Source organism: Chelon labrosus, assembly GCF_963514085.1.
Source record: "Chelon labrosus genome assembly, chromosome: 16".
NCBI lineage: Eukaryota > Metazoa > Chordata > Actinopteri > Mugiliformes > Mugilidae > Chelon > Chelon labrosus.
In genome coordinates this window covers 26,927,426-26,947,166 of record NC_140349.1, presented here as the reverse complement: position 1 = coordinate 26,947,166, position 19,741 = coordinate 26,927,426, and the positions used below count along the sequence as shown (strand labels likewise).

At 41.8% G+C, this 19,741-nt stretch overlaps 1 protein-coding gene across 1 annotated transcript in view; it reads right to left on the bottom strand.

Moving 5' to 3' along the window:
* The window catches only part of LOC311501643 (rho guanine nucleotide exchange factor 2-like), a 77,446-nt gene that overhangs the window by 12,526 nt on the left and 45,179 nt on the right, over positions 1-19,741 (bottom strand). Inside the window, exons 13-18 of the mRNA XM_084563596.1 lie at positions 15,970-16,046; positions 15,708-15,880; positions 6,205-6,272; positions 4,873-5,061; positions 2,871-2,957; positions 2,138-2,184 (exon numbers count right to left, since the gene is read on the bottom strand). Of these exons, the coding sequence (XP_084419722.1) occupies positions 2,138-2,184; positions 2,871-2,957; positions 4,873-5,061; positions 6,205-6,272; positions 15,708-15,880; positions 15,970-16,046 (641 nt within the window). The remainder of the gene's footprint in view (positions 1-2,137; positions 2,185-2,870; positions 2,958-4,872; positions 5,062-6,204; positions 6,273-15,707; positions 15,881-15,969; positions 16,047-19,741) is intronic.

The following is a 19,741-nucleotide window of genomic DNA, read 5'->3' as shown; positions in this document are numbered from 1 at the left end:
CAAACACAATTTTTGGAAGACCTGATAGTATATCCTTTCCCACTGTGTACATCTAAACATAATTCAATATAAGAAAAGTCAAAGATTGACAAAAAGAGAGAAAACATTTGGACCTCAGAGTATCAGAGGCATCAAAACTAACAGGTGAGACATTTTGCACACAAGTAAATCCTTTTTTTCTAGATGTGTTTAATGAATCATCAGTAAACAACCAATGACATTCTACCAGGCATTGACTATTTTATATCATAAAACAGACCCACTCAAAGATATACGTAAATATATAGAGCAATTCAAATATTAAACTTCTCAAACCCCAGTTAACGATGGATATTTCCACAGGATCGACACATACAACCATTTCTTGGAAACATCCTTTGATGGCTATTCCTGACACTAACTGACTAACATTATGTGGAACAGTGCAAACACAATATGGTGTAATTTGTCAGCCTCCTAGCATGAAGGTTAAACTACAGAAAACTACACCAACACACTCACACTTTAGAGTTCAGGGAGATTCTGATCATTTTCAAACTACACTCCTGATCAGAATTTTAAGATCAGTTGAAAAATTGCAAGAATTTACATTTTGCACTGTTGGATCTTAAGAAGGTTCTGTAAGTAGTGCTTCAAAATGCAAAAAGAATAAATAGGAGTGAGACAAGAAAAAAAATTAAGTAAGCATTTTATTGCAAACAACCATTAAACTGAAAAAAAAAAAGAAGCAAAAACCCCCTAAAACAGAAATAAAATTTTCAAAAAAGGACTCAGTAATGAGTAGCTGCGCCATTCATGTTAATCACTTCAAAAATTCGTTTCGGCATGCTTGATGCTAGTGTTTCCAGGAGCCTAGTGGAAATGTTGCTCCAAGTGGTGAAGATGGCTTCACGGAGGGCATCCACTGTCTGGAACTGGTGTCCATTTTTGTAAACTTCCCTTGCCATCCAACCCCAAATGTTCTCAATTGGATTTAGATCAGGGGAACACGCAGGATGGTTCAAAAGAGTGATATTATTTCTCTGGAAGAAGTCCTTTGTCAGGCGGGCATTGTGAACTGCAGCGTTGTCCTGTTGAAAAACCCAGTCATTACCACACAGACGATGGCCTTCAGTCATGAGGGATCCCCCCTACAACATCTCCACATAGCCAGCTGCCCTTTGACGCCTCTGCACAACCTGAAGCTCCATTGTTCCATTGAAGGAAAAAGCCCCCCAGATCATGATGGCACCCCCTCCACTGTGCCGTGTAGAAAACATCTCAGGTGGGATCTCCTTGTCATGCCAGTAACAGGACCGTCAAGGTTAAATTTTTTCTCATCAGAGAATAAAGCTTTCTTCCACCTTTCAATGTCCCATGTTTGGTGCTCTCGTGCAAACTCCAAACGGGCAATTTTGTGCCGTTGAAGGAGACGAGGTCTTTGAAGACGTTCTTTGTTCTTAAAACCCTTCTCTCGCGGATGCCGTCTAATGGTTATGGGACTGCAGTTGGCACCAGTGACAAGCTTAATTTGGTCCGAGGATCATCCCGTGTCTTGACGGACAGCCAATTGGATCCTCCGGCTCAGGGCCGGTAAAAATTTTTTGGGTCTACCACTTGACTTTTTTTCCCCATAACCCTCAGGATCTTTTAAGAAGTTTAAAATGACTGTCTTACTGCGTCCAGCCTCAGCAGCAATGGCACGCTGCGAGAGGCCTTGCTGATGCAGCTCAACAAGCCGACCGCATTCAAAGAGAGAAAGCTTTTTTGCCTTTGCCATCAGGAAGTCATGACAGTGTGGGTACCTGACAGAAAATGACACTGAATCCACATCTTTGCAAAGATTTGGGCTTTTAAAGGCTGTGGTCTTAAACTTTTGATCAGCTGATGAACAGCCTATTTCAGTTCAATGGTTGTTTGCAATAAATTGCTTACTCAATTTTTTTTCTTGTCTCACTCCCATTTCTTCTTTTTGCATTTTGAAGCACTACTTAGAACCTTCTTAAGATCCAACAGTGCAAAATGTAAATTCTTGCAATTTTCCAACTGGTCTTAAAATTTTGATCAGGAGTGTATGAGAAAGCATTCAGCCCCAGATCTGTCAGACATACCCCTCAAAAACCCTTTGCTGCCATCTGAACCTTGGCCTCCAGCTCACCTTGTCAGAGAAATGACTGGCTCCATTCACCAGCAGGTCTTGGTCACCTGAGGAAAGACAAAGCAGTCATTCATTCATTCATCTTCTGTACCCGCTTATTCCTGTTAAGGGTCGCAGGGGTCTGCTGGAGCCTATCCCAGCTGTCATCGGGCGAGAGGCAGGGGAACACCCTGGACAGGTCGCCAGTTTTTGCAAATAGTACAACTTGCTATCGTTTCTCTGCCCGAAAATATAACCAAACAGCCCTACTCTTTCTCTCTGCAATTCTCCTGCTCCGTCTCTGCGTTGTGTGTAATGCGTTGCCGCTGGTCGGGCCTGGCAGCGGTGGGCGGTGTTCGGTCACCTGGTGTCGCGGAGTCAGATGAAGGTACAACAAACACACGAGGGGGGAGGAGGAGCAAAATGAGCCTTCTCTGCTCTGTGACAGCAGCGGCATTTAGAGAGTCAGGTTGCCTCTTTAATGAAATGAGAGAAACTGAAACTCAAGTATCGATCTCATTACATTGGTATCGATCAATCTCGATACCAACATTGGTATCGATATTATTGATATTTGGATCGATCCGCCCACCACTAGTACCAACACCATGTCCACCTGTAGCTTCTTCTGCTGCCCTACTCAGCTCTCATGTTCTTTTGTTCACATAGACAATTTAGGATCAAATGCATACCCATTTTTCAACACATCTAATAGGATCTTATGTAAGAGAAATATGAGTTTTCACTGACTCACTGGATTCTACTATGTCCATGTGGCTGTGGTGGCACAACTTAGGGATATTGATACTTGTACCCAGGAGGAGCTCAGTCAACCTCTCCACTGTGGAAACACAGAAATGTTTTCTGATCAATCAATTCCTTATTCAGTTTCAATTCAATGTCATTTATACAATATATAAATATGTCAATAACAATGTGAATTATCTCACAACGCTTTACAATACCCCACCTGAAACCTGGCCTGAGACCCCAGAACAAGCGGGCCTGTTCAGACCTTGTATTAAGATTTGATGTGGGCTAGTCGATCAGCTTTAGATACGTGTGTTCAGACCCGGCATTAACATGCCTCTCCAATTACGTCTCCAGATCCAATCTCAATTTCGTGCTCTGTATGCAAATAAACCCCGACATCATTTGGGGCGCAGTTGCATATTGTAACATTAGTTGTCTCTAATGGATCTCCACCGCGGCTCCAGAACTGACACCAGTGCTGTTTTATGTGTGTGCAACATGACTTTGGCATACACGTTAAGTTATTATTTATTGATCGTCCCTCTAATGTTAGTTAGACCTCCACAAAACTCAGATTATAACTCCAACCCAGCTTCTATGCGCAATGTTATCTCTGGCAATAAAGGTAAGCAATGACATCTGTAAATGAGGAAATACTTAACTCAATGCGGCTCCTGATACATCAACATGACTGCATCAGTAATTATCACAGAGACACAATTCATGGACTCATGGATACTTCATTCATTTCATTCATCTTCTGTAACCGCTTGTCCTGTGAAGGGTCGTGGTGGGTGCTGGAGCCTATCCCAGCTGTCGATGGTACACCCTGTGTGTTAGCCAGTCTATCACAGGGCTAACACAAAGACAACCATTCAGACTCACATGCACACCAACGACCAATTATGAATCACCAATTAACCTAGCGAGCATGTCTTTTGCCCGTGGATTCAAACCCGGAACCTTCTTGCTGTGAGGCATCAGTGCTAAATACCATGCCACTGTGCTGCCCCATATTAGATCTCATTCTAAGTAAATTCTTACTTAGATTTGTTTATTAATTACTTAGTTAACAAGGACAGAATTTTTTAAAAGGCTCTTATTACTAATGAACAGATATCACTTACATTGTGTCGGTCGTGTGCGTGTGAGACTAAACTCTGCTGATGCAGGAGCGACCCTGTCAAGTAGATGCAGTCTTTAATGCAACTCAGGACGCATTGCATTCACACTACCAAAGGATTGCCCACATGCCCAAATACATGCATGCTAGACCACCTCCAAATGTGGTCAGAGGTCGAATCTCTCAAATCTCAATCCGTCCTGGGGGTGTTCACACCTGTCTTTTATGTGATCGGAGCGCTCAGATCGGATCTTAATGCAAGGTCTGAACAGAAGCAGAACCCAGCTCATATGGAGGGACCCATCTTCTTGAGGCCAGCCGGGTGGAGAGAGAAAAAGGAAGAGGAGAGAGAAGAGGAGGAGAAGAGGGCAGCAGGAGGAACCAGATAAACATACATATGTCATACATCTGAAGAAAGCCTACATATAGAATCTGGTAGTAATACAAGCACAAGATAGCTGGTGATGTAACATGAAAGACTGATAAAGAATATAAACCAAAACATAGGGGCATGAAACAATTACATTACCTGTATATATATGGTACATGACTATTTTGCTTGCAAGAATTGTTGTGGTTTATTGTCTCTACTTCCATCAGGAGATTGGGCAAGCTGTGTTTTTTTCATCATAACTGGTGGTTTGTTGTACATTCTACACAAACCACCAATTATGGTATATCATACCCTTTGAGTGTCGTTTGATGTTTTGCTGCTGTAAGCTTGTGGAGCTGAATTGTTGTTAAAGTAACATTTGTGACACCCACTTTGTTGAGTTAAACAGTGTTCACATCTTGTGTGGTCAGACAAGGAGTCAGTTTTTGCTTTCTCCACAATTTTACAACAACATTTTTAGCTGACATCAATCTTAGACTGAGTTACCTTCAGCTGTGGCATCCAAAAGGAGTTTTTCTGCACGGGAAGCCTGAGGTGTGTCTGCCCTGAACAAGTAACGACTGATGGGAGGTTGTGGGCACTTCTGACCACTTTTCACCACTGCCAGTTCACAGAATAAAGTCACCCTCTCCTGCAGGAGCTCCAGCATTTCATGGTCCTTCTGCTGGAGATCAGCTGTGGATGGTGGTTGAAGATTAATCAGTCATGCAACACAAATCTAATACTATACAGGAGACAAGTCCTGCCTAATCTCATACATTTTCCTCATACACATATGTACATGTAACACACTGTATCCATTAAGCACACACACCAGACATACAGTATAAGTAATTTGGAAAAATAAAAGTACAGAATAACTCCTTAAAAAGTAAAAAAAATAAATTAAAAAAAATAACCCTTTCTTTAATTTCAAGGCAGTTACGTTTTAAGATGTAGTTTCAGTGTGTGGAAGATTGTCTTAGCACAAAACAGCACCATCAAATCCTGCTCTTAAAAACAACATTTTAAATTTTTTGAAAATTTTAAAAGACAGTTTTGCTGTTGGTTAGACACTGAATCTAGGTCTCACATTCTTTCAAATGAATATACAGTATTTCAGTAACATCTGTTTTGTATCACTCTGTGTTGTGTTTGTCTAATTTTTCTGTTGAGAATATAAGTAAGGCTTTAAATGATCTCCTTTGTAAATGCTTTACAAGGCATAGCGCACTTTAGATGAGCTCACAAAAATAGCAATGAAAATACATTTTATAAACATTGGAATAAATCATTAATTAGAGAATAAAAGTGTATGTATTTACTGCTAGTACATGATTTAACAATATAATGCAGAAATGTACATTTATACAGTTTACTAATCATTACTTACACTTTCTAAATGATTTTATGAACACAGATAATTCCCTAATAACTAGTTTGTGAATACCTTAATGTCTAATTTATAAAATGACAAACTGATTATTAGTAAGGTATGTAAAATACAGTTCATAAGCAGTTTATGATGCTTATAAATTAAGAATGAAGCATTCATGACTGCATTTATGAACTGCTACTAATGTCTATAAATGTAGGAGTAATGCTTTAGAAGTATTTACTAATGCTTTACTAATATTTCATACTCATTTTGAAGTGTTACCAGGATGTCTTCAGTTGACAGTACATTTGAAGTAAGTCTAACTATTGACAATAGATGTTCTCAAACTCCTCCAGGGAAACTGTTGTGGCTAATATTTATAGTGACTGACTCACTTCAAAGGTGTTAACGTCAAATAAAATATCCTCCTGCAGTTGTGTCATTAATACATATCTCCTGACCTTTGAGTCTCCTCAGATGGGCCTTGTGTTCACTCTCTATGAGGGGGAACTCCTCTCTTGATGGGCACCTGAACACATAAAAGTACGAACCACACAAATTATATTATCGGTATAGACACTGATGTTTTTTTGTGTGTATTATTGTTTTTGTTTTGTTTTGTTTGTATTGTCATACACATTTATTAAGTAATTTTTATAGAGACCCACAATAACCTGCGAAACACAACAACAGATGTGTTAATTCTGGCTACAATTCACCCAATTTGGGTTTCACTCAATTCATTTTAGCAATTTATTTAGCAATCATTCTTTTAGTAAAATCTTTATTGACAAAACTAAAATAACTTGACACTGCAAAGGGTGCCATGGGGATAAAGTGACACAAGTCTTAGTATGAGGGTGTCATGAGAGAGTTCTCATGGACTATTTGTTAACTTCATCTGTAAATAGTTGAGTGTGTGTGTGTAGCCTAAATGTTCGATTGTGTGTGCATTTGTAAACAGAAAATGGGTACCGCCGCGGCGGGCTGTTCCTCCGCTAGGTGCTTTGTTTTTGCCTGTTTTGTATGGCTGCGTGTGTGTGAACTGTGTGTGTGTGGGTATGCGAACAACGTCTACAGCCGACACAATATTCTGGAAATCGGACTACGCAACAAACAGACTGTTACAACTGAGTTTATCCGCTCCCATAACATCCCGGCAGACATCGCTAGGAGCCGGTTTGTCATCCCAGAGAAGAGAAGACGGAAGCGGCGCTGTGAAAGGAGGAAAAGATGGACCTGGAATATCATACCTGCCAACACTCGATTTATGCGATGTGAGTCTCCCGATTTTTAACAATTTCTCCTGCTCTGCTCCCGATTTGTAATTTCTCCCACTATCTCCCAATTTTAAAGTGAAATGAGTCATGACTCAACACTATATAGTGTTTCATGTGTCCTGGTACCTGACAACCTGGCAACCCAACCCAAACACTCCCTCCCTATGTGCCTTGTGCGCCATACGTCACTGCCCACGTCCAAGCTCACGTCAATTCCCGGGCTACACAAAATGAGCAAGATGGAGACAACAAACAAAAAATATGCTTCAAAGTTTCAATCTGCGTGGTGTGACATGTTCACCTGTGTCGTCGCAAGTAACGTAAGCGTCTACCATGCCTTTTGTAAACTGTGTCGGGGCAACTCCTGAGTGGAACACGGAGGGGAAAATTATGTGCTAAACGCAAACAAGCAGTGGAGGCACAGAAAGAACACCAAGCATCGGGTCGTTCTTGAGCCTGAGGGGTGTGATGGCAATACTGGTTGCGAAGAACAACATCCTTTTCGTTTTTTGTGATGACTGCAGTTAAAGTGTGTCTTCATTTTGACCCCATTATTAAGGGGGTAACTATATTAATTTAACGCAAGTGCTCTACAGACTGGAAATTGCTATTTTGAATTTTATCAATTTACAAACAAAATATGTTTGGTTAGAAAATGTTTTTCTTCAGTTACAATTAATAATGAACGTTTTACAAAATCATTTAGTATGTGTGTGGTTTAGAAACTGACATTTTTGACAGCAATGTTTTTTGTTATTATTGTATGTACAATTGTATATTGTATTTTATTGTGATTAAAATTAAACATATTTGGCCCCAAGAAGGCTGTAGAGTCATTTCAGGATGTACGTTGTAGCACATTTCATTGTAGCTATGGATTCAAGTCTCATTAAAAGTTGTTTTGTTTACATGTCCTTCTTCTTTCTTCTCTCTCTCTCTCACCTGAATGAACAGTTCTCCAACCTGCCTATGATTCCTCTTACATTTTCAAACTGTCATGTAACATTATCAGTTTGTATCATAAGATTCCACATGTACACTTTAGTCAGATATGTGTATCTATGACAGATGTATGTTTATCTTGCTGTTCTCTTCTCTCTTTGCTGTTCTCTTCTCTCTTTCTTCTGTCTGTACCCGGCTGGCCTTAGGCAGATGGGTCCCTCCATATGAGCTGGGTTCTGCTCGAGGTTTCTTCCTGTTAAAAGGGAGTTTTTCCTTGCCACCGTTGCCTTCAGGCTTGCTCTGGGGGTTTCAGGCCGGGTTTTTATAAAGCGTCTTGAGACGATTTGTATTGTTATTGACGCTATATAAATAAAATTGAATTGAATTGAATTGAACGTGGCGGGGATGTTGCAAGTGGAGCAATCCAGCCACTCCCTCTTTTTCATAGCCTAATGTTGGCTGGTATGGAATATATGACTGTGAAATGCAGGCCCTTTTATCTACCTAGTGAGTTTACTGCCGTCCTCATCACTGCTGTTTATATACCACTAAAGGTTAATGCTAACTCAGCCCTGGAACTGTTTCGTGACACCGTCAGCAGTCAGCAGAACTTGTATCCTAGAGCTGTCCACATCATAGCTGGGGATCTGAACCAAGTTGTGTTAAAGACAGTGCTTCCAAATTACACCAGCATGTTAAATGCGGCACAAGGGGGGGAAATGCATTGGATACGTTTTATTCTCTAACATCAAGCTGGGTTTTAGGGCCAAGACTCTACCACACCTGGGTCAGTCAGACTACATATCCCTGCTACTAATACCAGCATACACCCCGCTATACTGTCACATCCAGAACTGTTAAGACCTGGCCCAAAGGGGCGTCTCATCAACTGCAGGACTGCTTTGAGACAACCAACTGGAATGTATTTGAACATCAGGACCTGGAGCAGTATACATCAACAGTTTTGGATTACACAAAGTTCTGCACGGACATCAATATAGCGGACAGGCACATCCGGGTTTACCCCAACAGAAAGCCCTGGATGACAAAAGAGGTACAGCGCCTGCTCGGGGACAGGAACACCGCCTTCAGGTCTGGGGACAGGAAGCTGTACAGCACTGTCAGAGCCAACCTGAAGAGGGGAATCAGGGAGGCTAAAGATGCATATAAAAGGAGGATAGAGGACTGCTTCGAGACAAACTAATCCAGACAGGTGTGGCGAGGGGTCCAGCATATAACCGACTACAGACCCAGCAGCCTGTCAGCTGATGATGGTGGTGCCCCACTGGCAGAGCAGTTAAACAACTTCTTTGCTCACTCTGAGGTGCCGTCACCAGAGAGAACCTCACCTCATCCACCAGCCCACAGCAGCAACACCCTCAGAGTGGAGGAGTACCAGGTGAGGCACACACCAGTTTGCCTACAGGGCTAACAGGTCCACGGACGATGCCGTAGCCACAGTCCTGCACAATGCTACATCCCATCTGGAACAGCACGGGAGCGACACACGGCTGCTCTTCGTGGACTTCAGCTCTGTGTTTAATTCAATCCTCCCCAGCAGACTGGTGTCCAAGCTGCCAGAACTGGGAATCTCCGACTCCATCTGCCTCTGGATCAGGGACTTCCTGACCGATCGCTCTCAGAGGGAGAGAGTGGTCCCCCATGTCTCCTCAGCCATCAGCCTCAGCACCGGCTCCCCTCAGGGCTGTGTGCTGACCCCCCTTCTCTACACCCTCTACATACATGACTGCACCTCCACCCACCCCAGCAACACCATTATAAAGTTTGCTGATGACACCACCATGGTGGGGCTCATCACAGGTGGGGATGAGTCTGCATACCGGGATGAGTGGCTGACAGTGTGGTGCACTGAGAACAACCTCATCCTGAACACCACCAAGACGAAGGAGATCGTCCTAGATTTCAGGAGGAGGAAAGTGGCCACTCAACCACTGTTCATTGGAGGGGATTGTGTGGACAGGCTCTCCAGCTTCCGGTTCCTGGGTGTGGACCTGGAGGACAACCTGACCTGGAGCACCAACACCAGAACCACTGTAAAAAAGGTACAGCAGAGACTCTATTTCCTCTCTAAAGGACAATTACCTCTCCCAAAGACTGCTGGTGTCATAGAGAGCATCCTCACTTACTGTATCTGCGTGTGGTTTTCTAGCTGCACTGCAGTAGACAGTACGGCGCTCCAGAGGGTCGTCACCACAGCCCAGAGGATCATTGGCTGCCCCATCCCCTCTTTACAGGAACAATACAACTCCTGCTGCCTGAGGAAGGCCCAGGCGATACTAAAGGACACAACCCACCCTGGACACTCACTCTTTGAACTGCTACCATCTGGTAGACGGTACAGAACACTGAAGGCCAGTACTAATAGACTGATGACCGAACAACTCGAACACTAAAGAAATAAAGTGAATATACAATTATTCCCATAGTAATGTGCAATACATGTGTGCAATAATTTCTCACAAACAAGTGCAACTTCATGTTGCAATAACAGTGTTATGTCATGGCAGTGTCTATAGTTTTGTACATATTTTTTATTCCAGTTTTCTTATATTCCTTACCTTTATTTTTTATTTTTTTACTGCACCTAAGGGGGGACGTCAGGCCACCTTAATTTCATTTTACTGCAATGACAATAAAGACATTCTATTCTATTCTATGAAGTGCTTTGACTAACAATATGTAGAAAAGAACTATAAACAAGCCATTTGTTCATACACACATACACACACCAGTGCCATGCACTGGAGGATTCAATGTCTTGCTAAAGGAACCTTCAGCTAGTGGTCTATGTGCCAAGGACTGTACTGCTAACCCTCTGTATCACGGACTACTGTCTCTACCTATGAGCCACACAGGTAGTCGATGGGTTACCAGAAAAAGGTAGTGCACGAAATCAGTACCACTCAATGATTCTGACACAAATTCTCATTAAAGTTTTTTTCACTACTTTGTAGAACAATACTGTGAGGTTTAGAATATTAAGCTATTAAAAACATTAATGTAGGAAGCAAAAAACGAAAGTTTTTAGTAGTTGCACATTTTTGAATAAGTTAGTCATTATCATGCTTTAACTTTAAACTAAATTATTAACCAAGCTTAATTAGTAAAGCTGGTGCCCTCACATCTTAAGTCTGATTGGATTGCCACACTTTTTAGTTTATTTTGGAATTATGGTAGTTAGTTAACCAATATGGTGCCTACTTGAGAATTTGCTTAGTTGTTTTTGGAGAGGAGTGGTCCATTTTTGGGACCCAACATGTCTTACCAGTTCGCAGAGGTTAGGGCTCAAGATACCCTGCCTGGAACAGTCTCATCTTGCATTTTTGACCAGACCGGCCCACCATTTTCGATAATGCACATCTTTTCTGTCTTTTTGGTCTCTTGAATGTGTATACAGTTTTTTTTGTTTTTTTGTTTTTTTGAAATAAGAATGCTGTCAGGTCCAGAATTATTGGATTCTCTGATAAACAGACACACAGCTGCATTGGCATAACACTGGCAATGAACAATATGATGTCATTTTAAAAAGTGTGATGTTTTTCCAGTCCAAAAAAGCAACTTAGCCTAGGCCTACTAGTTAAACAATTAATAGTCTAATAATAACGAAATCAGAATACTGCCCGTGGACTCACTCTTCATGTTGGTGAGTGGTGGCTTTACATTTACAAATACTCCTAGAATTATTGGAATTATTGGATTCTCTTATAAAGAAGTGCACAGCTGCATTGGCAGAGACTGTTCATTGTCCCTAACCATCTACATAAAAACTTCAGAAAGACCTTCTGTATCTTTCCTTCACACATCGAGGGTGAAGCAGTCTCTCACTGAAGCTGCTATGCCACTGCTATGCCACTGCCACAGCTCTCTGCTATGCCACTGCTCCAGCAGACCACTCCACACAGGATGGCTGACGCCACCACAGACCCTGCAGAGTGCAGCTAGTTCGAACGTCTTATATGGCAGCGATCTCACGGTAACGGAGGGGAGAACAGCACTGAGAAGTGAAGCATCTCTTCTTTTCTCTGTGTTGTTTTCCTGCTCGGCATCCACGGCGGGTCTTATGAAGTATCTCCATGGGGATCTCAGGAACACTACAGCGCTATGCAGGGCGATCATTGTTTCCCTCCTGTAAACAATGCGCAGCTGGCCGCTTCTTGCATAGTTAGGCCGGTCGCTTCTTGCATAGTTAGGCCAGCCGGTCTGGATGTTGTTAAAAATATTTGGCTATGGCGAGACTCCCAATAAAAAACAAAACTAAAAAAGTGCAATGCTGTCTGAAAAAGTATATACAAAAGTAATCTCCACAAGAAGGGAATCAAAAAGTGAATTAAATTCGAAAAAAAGGGAGATCGAGTAAGAGCTGTTGCAAGCTCTTACTCTTCAAGCGGCGCCACAAAAAAAAAAATAAAAAAAATCACATGATGAAGTTGTAAATGTCAACAGGACTCATTTTCATTCGATCAATGCACAGATCATATGTGATGCGCAAATACAATTAACATTGTGGCACGTGGAGGACAGCTGCCAAAGAGTACATTTTTGCGCCACTCCAGTAAGTAGAGTCTCCAATTCGCTTTCTGTGAAGTTCTTCTTTTTTCCCGTCTTACTCATTCTTATGTTTTCATTTTCTGATTGTGCAGAGAGGGGTATCTCAGGTGCAGGGTCAATTTATCATTTGCATATTTAAAAGGGACATGGATAGGGAGGGGTTGGGTACAACATGTGCTCTCAATTCCACGTTGATTGGGATGTACAAAGGAAATGTGCTTCTGGATCTGAGCGTGCACCACGTTTTTTGTAGGAAATCCATGCAAATCCTGTATATGAGGCCCCTGGTCTCTGGGCATTCCAAAGGCTGCCTTCAAAGCTGCCACAGATGATGCTGTAATTATTGTGTATTAATCACATTCATTTTATTGTTGTTTTTGTTTTAAAGTTGACTGTATAGGGCCAGACAAGTGGGCCAGAGCATCTCAAAAACTACAGCTCATGTGCAGTGTTCCTGGTCAAGCAAAATATAAGCAATGACAAGTAGGTGTGCCCCAGGGCTCTGTCCTGGGGCCCCTCCTCTTCATCACCTACCTCCTCCCCCTTGGCAATATCTTCTGCAAATTCAATATTCACTTCCACTGCTTCGCGGATGACACCCAGCTCTACCTATCCACTAAACCAACTTCCACCCTCCCTCCCTCCCTCCTCCCTCATCACCTGTTTATCTGAAATAAAATCCTGGTTCACCTCAAACTTTCTAAAACTAAACAGTGATAAAACAGAACTCCTCCTCATAGGCACCAAATCCACACTTTCCAAAGCTGACAGTTTTTCCCTCACAATCGACAATTCCTTAATCTCCCCCTCCCCCCAAGTTAAGAGTCTGGGTGTCATCCTCAACAGCTCACTGTCATTTCAATCTCACATCAATAACGTTACCCGGTCTGCATATTTCCACCTACGCAATATAAATCGTCTCTGCCCCTCTCTCAGCCCCCATACCACTTCCATCCTTATTCACAGCCTTGTCACCTCCCGCCTCGACTACTGCAACTCTCTCCTTTTCGGCCTCCCCCACAAATCCCTCCATAAGCTCCAAATGGTCCAGAACTCAGCCGTTCGCATCATCACCAAAACCCCCTCATTTCACCACATTACCCCCGTGCTTCAGCATCTCCACTGGCTCCCAGTCAAATCCCGCATCAACTTCAAGATCCTTCTCCACACCTTCAAGGCCATCCATAACCTCACCCCCCCTTATCTCTCGGATCTCCTCCATATTGTCACCCCCTCCCGCTCCCTCAGATCCTCCTCCTCTATCCACCTCTCTGTCCCCTCGGCTCGCCTCAGTACCATGGGGAGCAGAGCCTTCAGTTGCTCTGCTCCCCAACTCTGGAACTCACTCCCACCGGACATCAGAAACATTGACTCCTTCCCTCTCTTTAAATCCAGACTCAAAACCCACCTGTTCCAGATAGCCTATCCACCTTGATTGCACTGTTCCATTTGTTTATTCTGTCTTGTTTTGTGTCTTTATGTTTTTGTACAGTGACCTTGCGGGTCTTGAAAGGCGCTTAGAAATAAAATGTATTATTATTATTATTATTAGGTGGGGAGTAAAGGCCTGTCAGTGTGGTCTGATCCAACAAACAAGCTATTGTAGGCACACTTTCTACTGAATGGTGCAACCATTAGCCAACTCCTCTTACATGGATGACATTAAGCTATATGACAGGAGAGTGAGACATCAACTCAGTGATCCACACCACCAGGACTGACAGCAACAACATCAGAATGTCATTCAGACAAGTGTGGTTAGAAGGTAACATGGAGATGGAAGGTTGCACAGTCTTTATCAGTACGGCTAAAAGAAGACTGTACAGTCCTGATAAAGATCTCTAGAAAGAGGATCCAACTACAGGCCTATAAAGAGGTCACAAGGAAAGCAGCCAATTTAAGTAACAACTATGGTTGGTCATCATAAGGCCCAGTATAATAATAGGCTTAGATAAAGGCCACAAAACAAATATGTTCTGTGAGTATTTCACCCCAAATCCAGTACCCTGAGTTTGCACACTAAGCGGAAAGAAAGAGACAAAGGGCTACTGAGCCTGGTGAAACAACAAAGACGCATGAGTTGTTGTGATAAGTGAACCTGAATGACATCATAACTTTAAGTTATGTGCACAGGTAAACACAGACAAACTGTACTGAAAGTATACACCCTGTATTTCAAGTATGCATCTGTTAAAAAAGTGTAGTTTGGGGATAGCTCATGACAGAGTGGTACACACTTTGTCCTGTATTACTGTGAGAATCAAAAATGGTGTGTTAAATGTCAATGGAATTAATGAATAACTTTTGTATCACAATTTATGGTAAAGTTATTCCCAGGCCAGCTCCTGCCCTGTGACCAATAAGCTGACAGCAGAAATCCCACTCATCTCACTGGTCGAGGTACTGTCGCTTGCGAAGAAGATATCAGAAGACAACAAAGCAACAACTTTTCCTCACACTTTATGTTTGCAATTTTCTGTTCTGCTTTCTATTGTTTTATATAAATTTCTACAGTTTTAAGTTAAGCCGGACAGGTTTCTGTTTAAGAAAGATATTTATTTTATTCTGTTAATTTTGTTATTTTGTATTAAAAAAAATAAATTGTTGAATTATAATTTGTTTTCCATTTGTTCATATCACTCAAAAATATGCATCTAATTCAATTCAGTTTTGAGTCAGATAGTTAAAAATTAATAACAAGGGCTAAAAAAAAGTCACCATGCCGGGAAGGGTGAAGGCAATCGGGTCAGCCAGCCCTGAGGTGTCCCTTATTTATTTTTCAGGGAGTTGGAAACCCTATGTTCATCTGTTGCAAGCTGCACAAGCAAATCGTCCCTGTTAATGTTTTGATAGCTACTTTTTGAACCCACGATGGCAGAAAGAGGAGAGGCCATTGATTTGATTGCAGATCTTCTTTGAAAGACATTTTCACACAGGACTTTGAAGGAAAAGCTGGATATTGTGAGGAAAGGCCGGCAAGTCCTGGAGCCAGCTGGCCTGACCCAGCTGGGAAAACTTTAAACTATGAACGCTACCCTTGGCTAACAGGCTCTGAGGAGAACTCTAAATTGTTTCTTCTGGTGATTAAATGAATTATATTTATGTATATTTTTGTCATTTTATTGTGTCAGCATTGATGCTTCTACTGGATTTTAATGTGTATGTTGTCTCACCTGCTGATAGTGTGCTGGATGTGTTGTATCCAGACATTCTTGTCTTCCTTGCTGGCAGCATGGAACTCATACATCTCAGGAGGGGAGGAGTTGTTGATGAGGAACATGCCACGTTCCTTATTGGCTATATCCCTCACTATCAGGTTCTGAAGTGACAGTACCGGGGGCTTGTCCTGAAAGTAACACAGTAAAAAAGAAAAATGTGAGAAAGCAAACAGAAGAATAATTTACTTTTTGCTTTTGTGTGACTGTATTTTCTTACCAGACATGGAAAGATATATCTCTGGTCTTTCTCCTGCAGAAACACCAGGATGTCTGTCATCAATAAGACCTGTATATCTACAAACACACACACATTAGGAAATAAACAAAGATACATTATACAAATACACACAAAACCTGAAAAACCTGAAGTCATACCTGTTCCAAAAGCATTGGCTGTCTTTTTGCATAGCCCAATTTTTGTTAGCCCGTGAAAGGAACACTATTCAAGCTAGATACGTAGTTGTTTGAACACCTCCTGGAACTTTCAGTTTCTAAAGTGAGTATCAAGACATGATGTCTTCCAGGCATTGTGTGTAGTTGGGAGGACTACCTAAGCAGAACTGCTCACCAAGCCAGTAGAGTCAAAAGTTAAAGTGCATCATTTTTTAAGTTTAAGGGATTTTGGTCCACACCTGGGATATGTGTAAGACTTACCTCCAATTCAGTGTACAGGAATGAGATGGGAAAAAAAAAACAGTATTACACACCATAATAAAAAGGGCAATGCAGTTTGGCCGCCCAGCGATAAAAACAGAAATCAGATAGAGCAAAAACCTCCACCACCTTTGGTCTTTTGAAGGTAGGCCTTGGCTAAACACAACATTTAAACCCGCCACAGAAAGTTTGATTTAATTCATTTGCATCTAGAGAGACAGCCCTTGACTGGTTCTCATCATATTCATTAGACAGAAGGTTTTATGTTACTGTAAATAATTTTAAATTATCTGCATGTAATATGAAATACAGTGTTCCTCAGGGGTCAGTTTTGGGACAGATTTTATTTTATTTTTTTACTCATACTATACACATTTTACTATACACATTTGCAGATAGTTTTGCTACAATAATGGTATTTTGGCAAAACTATCTGCAAATGTGTATTTCAATCCGTGTGTGTGTAACTGGATTTGCAAATGTGTAAAAAAAATCCTTGTGTGTAACCAGATTTGCAAATGTGTAAAAAAAAAAAAAATAAATCTGTGTGTGTAACCAGATTTGCAAATGTGTAAAAAATATCCGCAAATGCGTACGTTGATCTGTATGCGTAGACAAATCTGTAAATTTTTGATCTGTAAATATCTGGCCTCTCCATTGGATGTGTTCTTACACGTGTTCTACACTTCTGCCGCGGCAGATCCACAAATGCACGCAGCGATTTGCAAATGCGTGTGGAGATTTGTCTGTGTGCCTCCGTAGCTATACAGCTACATACCACCAGTGGGCGCTAGTCTAGCACCAAATGATATTAGCTACCGGCTACCTGGGCTGGCTGGTACCACAGACTGTATGGCAGCTGGGACGAACAGTGGTCCCAGTCCCGATACAATGGAGGCTGGATGTCGTGCTGTAACTACATAACAGGGCTCTCGAATGAGACACACGCATTTCAATAAGTTCACACGCTCACACGCCACGCTGAGAAGTGATAAAATTCACCACACATTATTAACATAGACACATAAAATTAGTAATCTACGAATGGATGAGGCGAAAGCAGACTCCTCTGCTTGAATCAGCGACCTATCAGCCAATCGATGGGACAAATAGTATTTCTAGTCGCCAGGGGATATAGTAGCGCCGTAAATGCGTGCACACGTCAAAGAAGAGCTGGAAGTGGAAGCCCAGGAGGATGAACTTATTTTAATGCGAGAGAGCCCTGTTCTGTAGTTACAGCACATGTAGTTACAGATTTGTCTACGCATACAGATCAATGTACGCATTTGTGGATTTTTTTTTACACATTTGCAAATAAGGTTACACACACACGGATTATTTTTTTTACACATTTGCAAATCTAGTTACAGACAGATTTTTTTTACACATTTGCAAATCTGGTTACACACTGATTTTTTTTTACACATTTGCAAATCCAGTTACACACACACCAGGTGAAACAATAATGGCCCCATTATTGTAGCAAAACTATCTGCAAATGTGTATTGCAATCTGTGTGTGTGTAACCAGATTTGCAAATGTGTCACTTTTTTTTTTTTTCCATTCAAATCAGGTCAGTCCTTTACTTCAGTGCTCAGTTGGGTTTTTACTTTTATTTTTATTATTATATTTTATTGTTCTATTTGTATTATATTTGTATTGTTACATTTTTATTCACAGACCGAAGGTAATTTTATTTATTGTATTTTACCACTTTTTCACAAATTTTACTGCATTTTATGCTGCCTAAGACTGCCGTTTGCAATAAAGATTGGGGAAAAAAACTGTCGGGATTGGATTGTGATTTATTGTAGACCTGACTGTAGTGTAAAATGAGTTTAAATTTGACGTAGAAACGACGTCTAGACCACATTTGGACTTCAAATGGCTCCTATACAGAGGTACTGTGGACGTCATTAACGGACGTTCACTCGACGTCAGATAAAGACGTCGTCTGGACTAACAGTCTGCACCTTCAGGGGACCAAACTTTGACGTGCAAAAACGACGTTGAAAAGATGTCATTTGAACATGTCTTTGCGCAGTGGGAACTGGCTGAGGCATTGTGTCATCACAACGTACACCGTAAGAGCCACTCCGATTGGCCCAGGTGTTCCTCTTATGTGGAAGCAATGATCGAGTCTGTGCACTGTAGGCTACAACCTCTACTACAGCTGTCTTAAATCATCGTTCACTAAATTGCAGGTAAGTTCGGTCAACCCATTACTGTCTAGTTAATTTTATGTTCATTTATAGTGTTTGCGTTTTCAGCTTTGTCGTATATTAGGGCCCGTCCACACGGAAACGCAAAAACGCCGAAACGCATAAGTTTTTCATCGTTTTGGCCTTTCGTCCACACGTATCCTGTAAACGCATAGCCCAAAAACGCACTTTTCTGAAAACGGGTCCCAGGGTGGAGAAATTCGAAAACGCAGCTCTTGCGTTTTCATGTGGACGGCGAATACGGGGAAAACGATGACGTCATCGCCACACTCCCGAGCAGCCTTCCACATCCCGCGAGACGTCTCGTAACAACATCAACAACAATGGCGGACTACATGCTAGTTTTCATGCTGGAGAAGATATTGAGCCTATTAGGGTTACTAGGGCAAAATATCATGCTCCTGTGCCACCACGCTGAGCAAAAAAGGCGATTTGTAAACAGCGCTCAAGCTTTATGCGCATGCTCCGCATCTTCCTCTCCATTTTTGGTGAATTTCTGAAACCGAAACAGCGCCACTTATAGGCCTGGAATAGGAAGTAGCGTTTTCGGTCGTGCTGAAACGGATCCGTGTGGACGCGGATATTTCTTGAAACGATGATCGAAAACGGAGAGGGAAAAGATCGTTTTCGTACGTGTGGACGGGCCCTTAATCTAAACAGTTGTTGCTACAATTAGCATTGCATCTTTTCCCATCAGCTCGTTAGCTTTTGAACACAACCACCGTGCTAAAGTTTACGGAAGCTTTAACGTGAACAACATTGCAAACAACAGTTGTTCGGTCGCTATCACTATCAGAGCGATAGTAGTTATTTCTGTGCGAGACTTTGGCGGGCCGCCATTGTTGGGATAACTGTTCTTGTTGTTTTTTCCGGCAATACAGATGCATTCTAAAAAAGCTGGGGGTGTTAATTGTTGTTTCGATTGCTAATCATTTATCTTTTTCTACTTGTACAGATGGAGTCATGCTATTTGATAATCGGGCAACTGAAGACTTCATAAGGACGCATGCTTCAGAGCTATGGGGCCATTATTGTAGCAAAACTATCTGCAAATGTATATGTGGGGCAGCCGTGGCCTACTGGTTAGTGCTTTGGGCTTGTGACCGGAGGGTT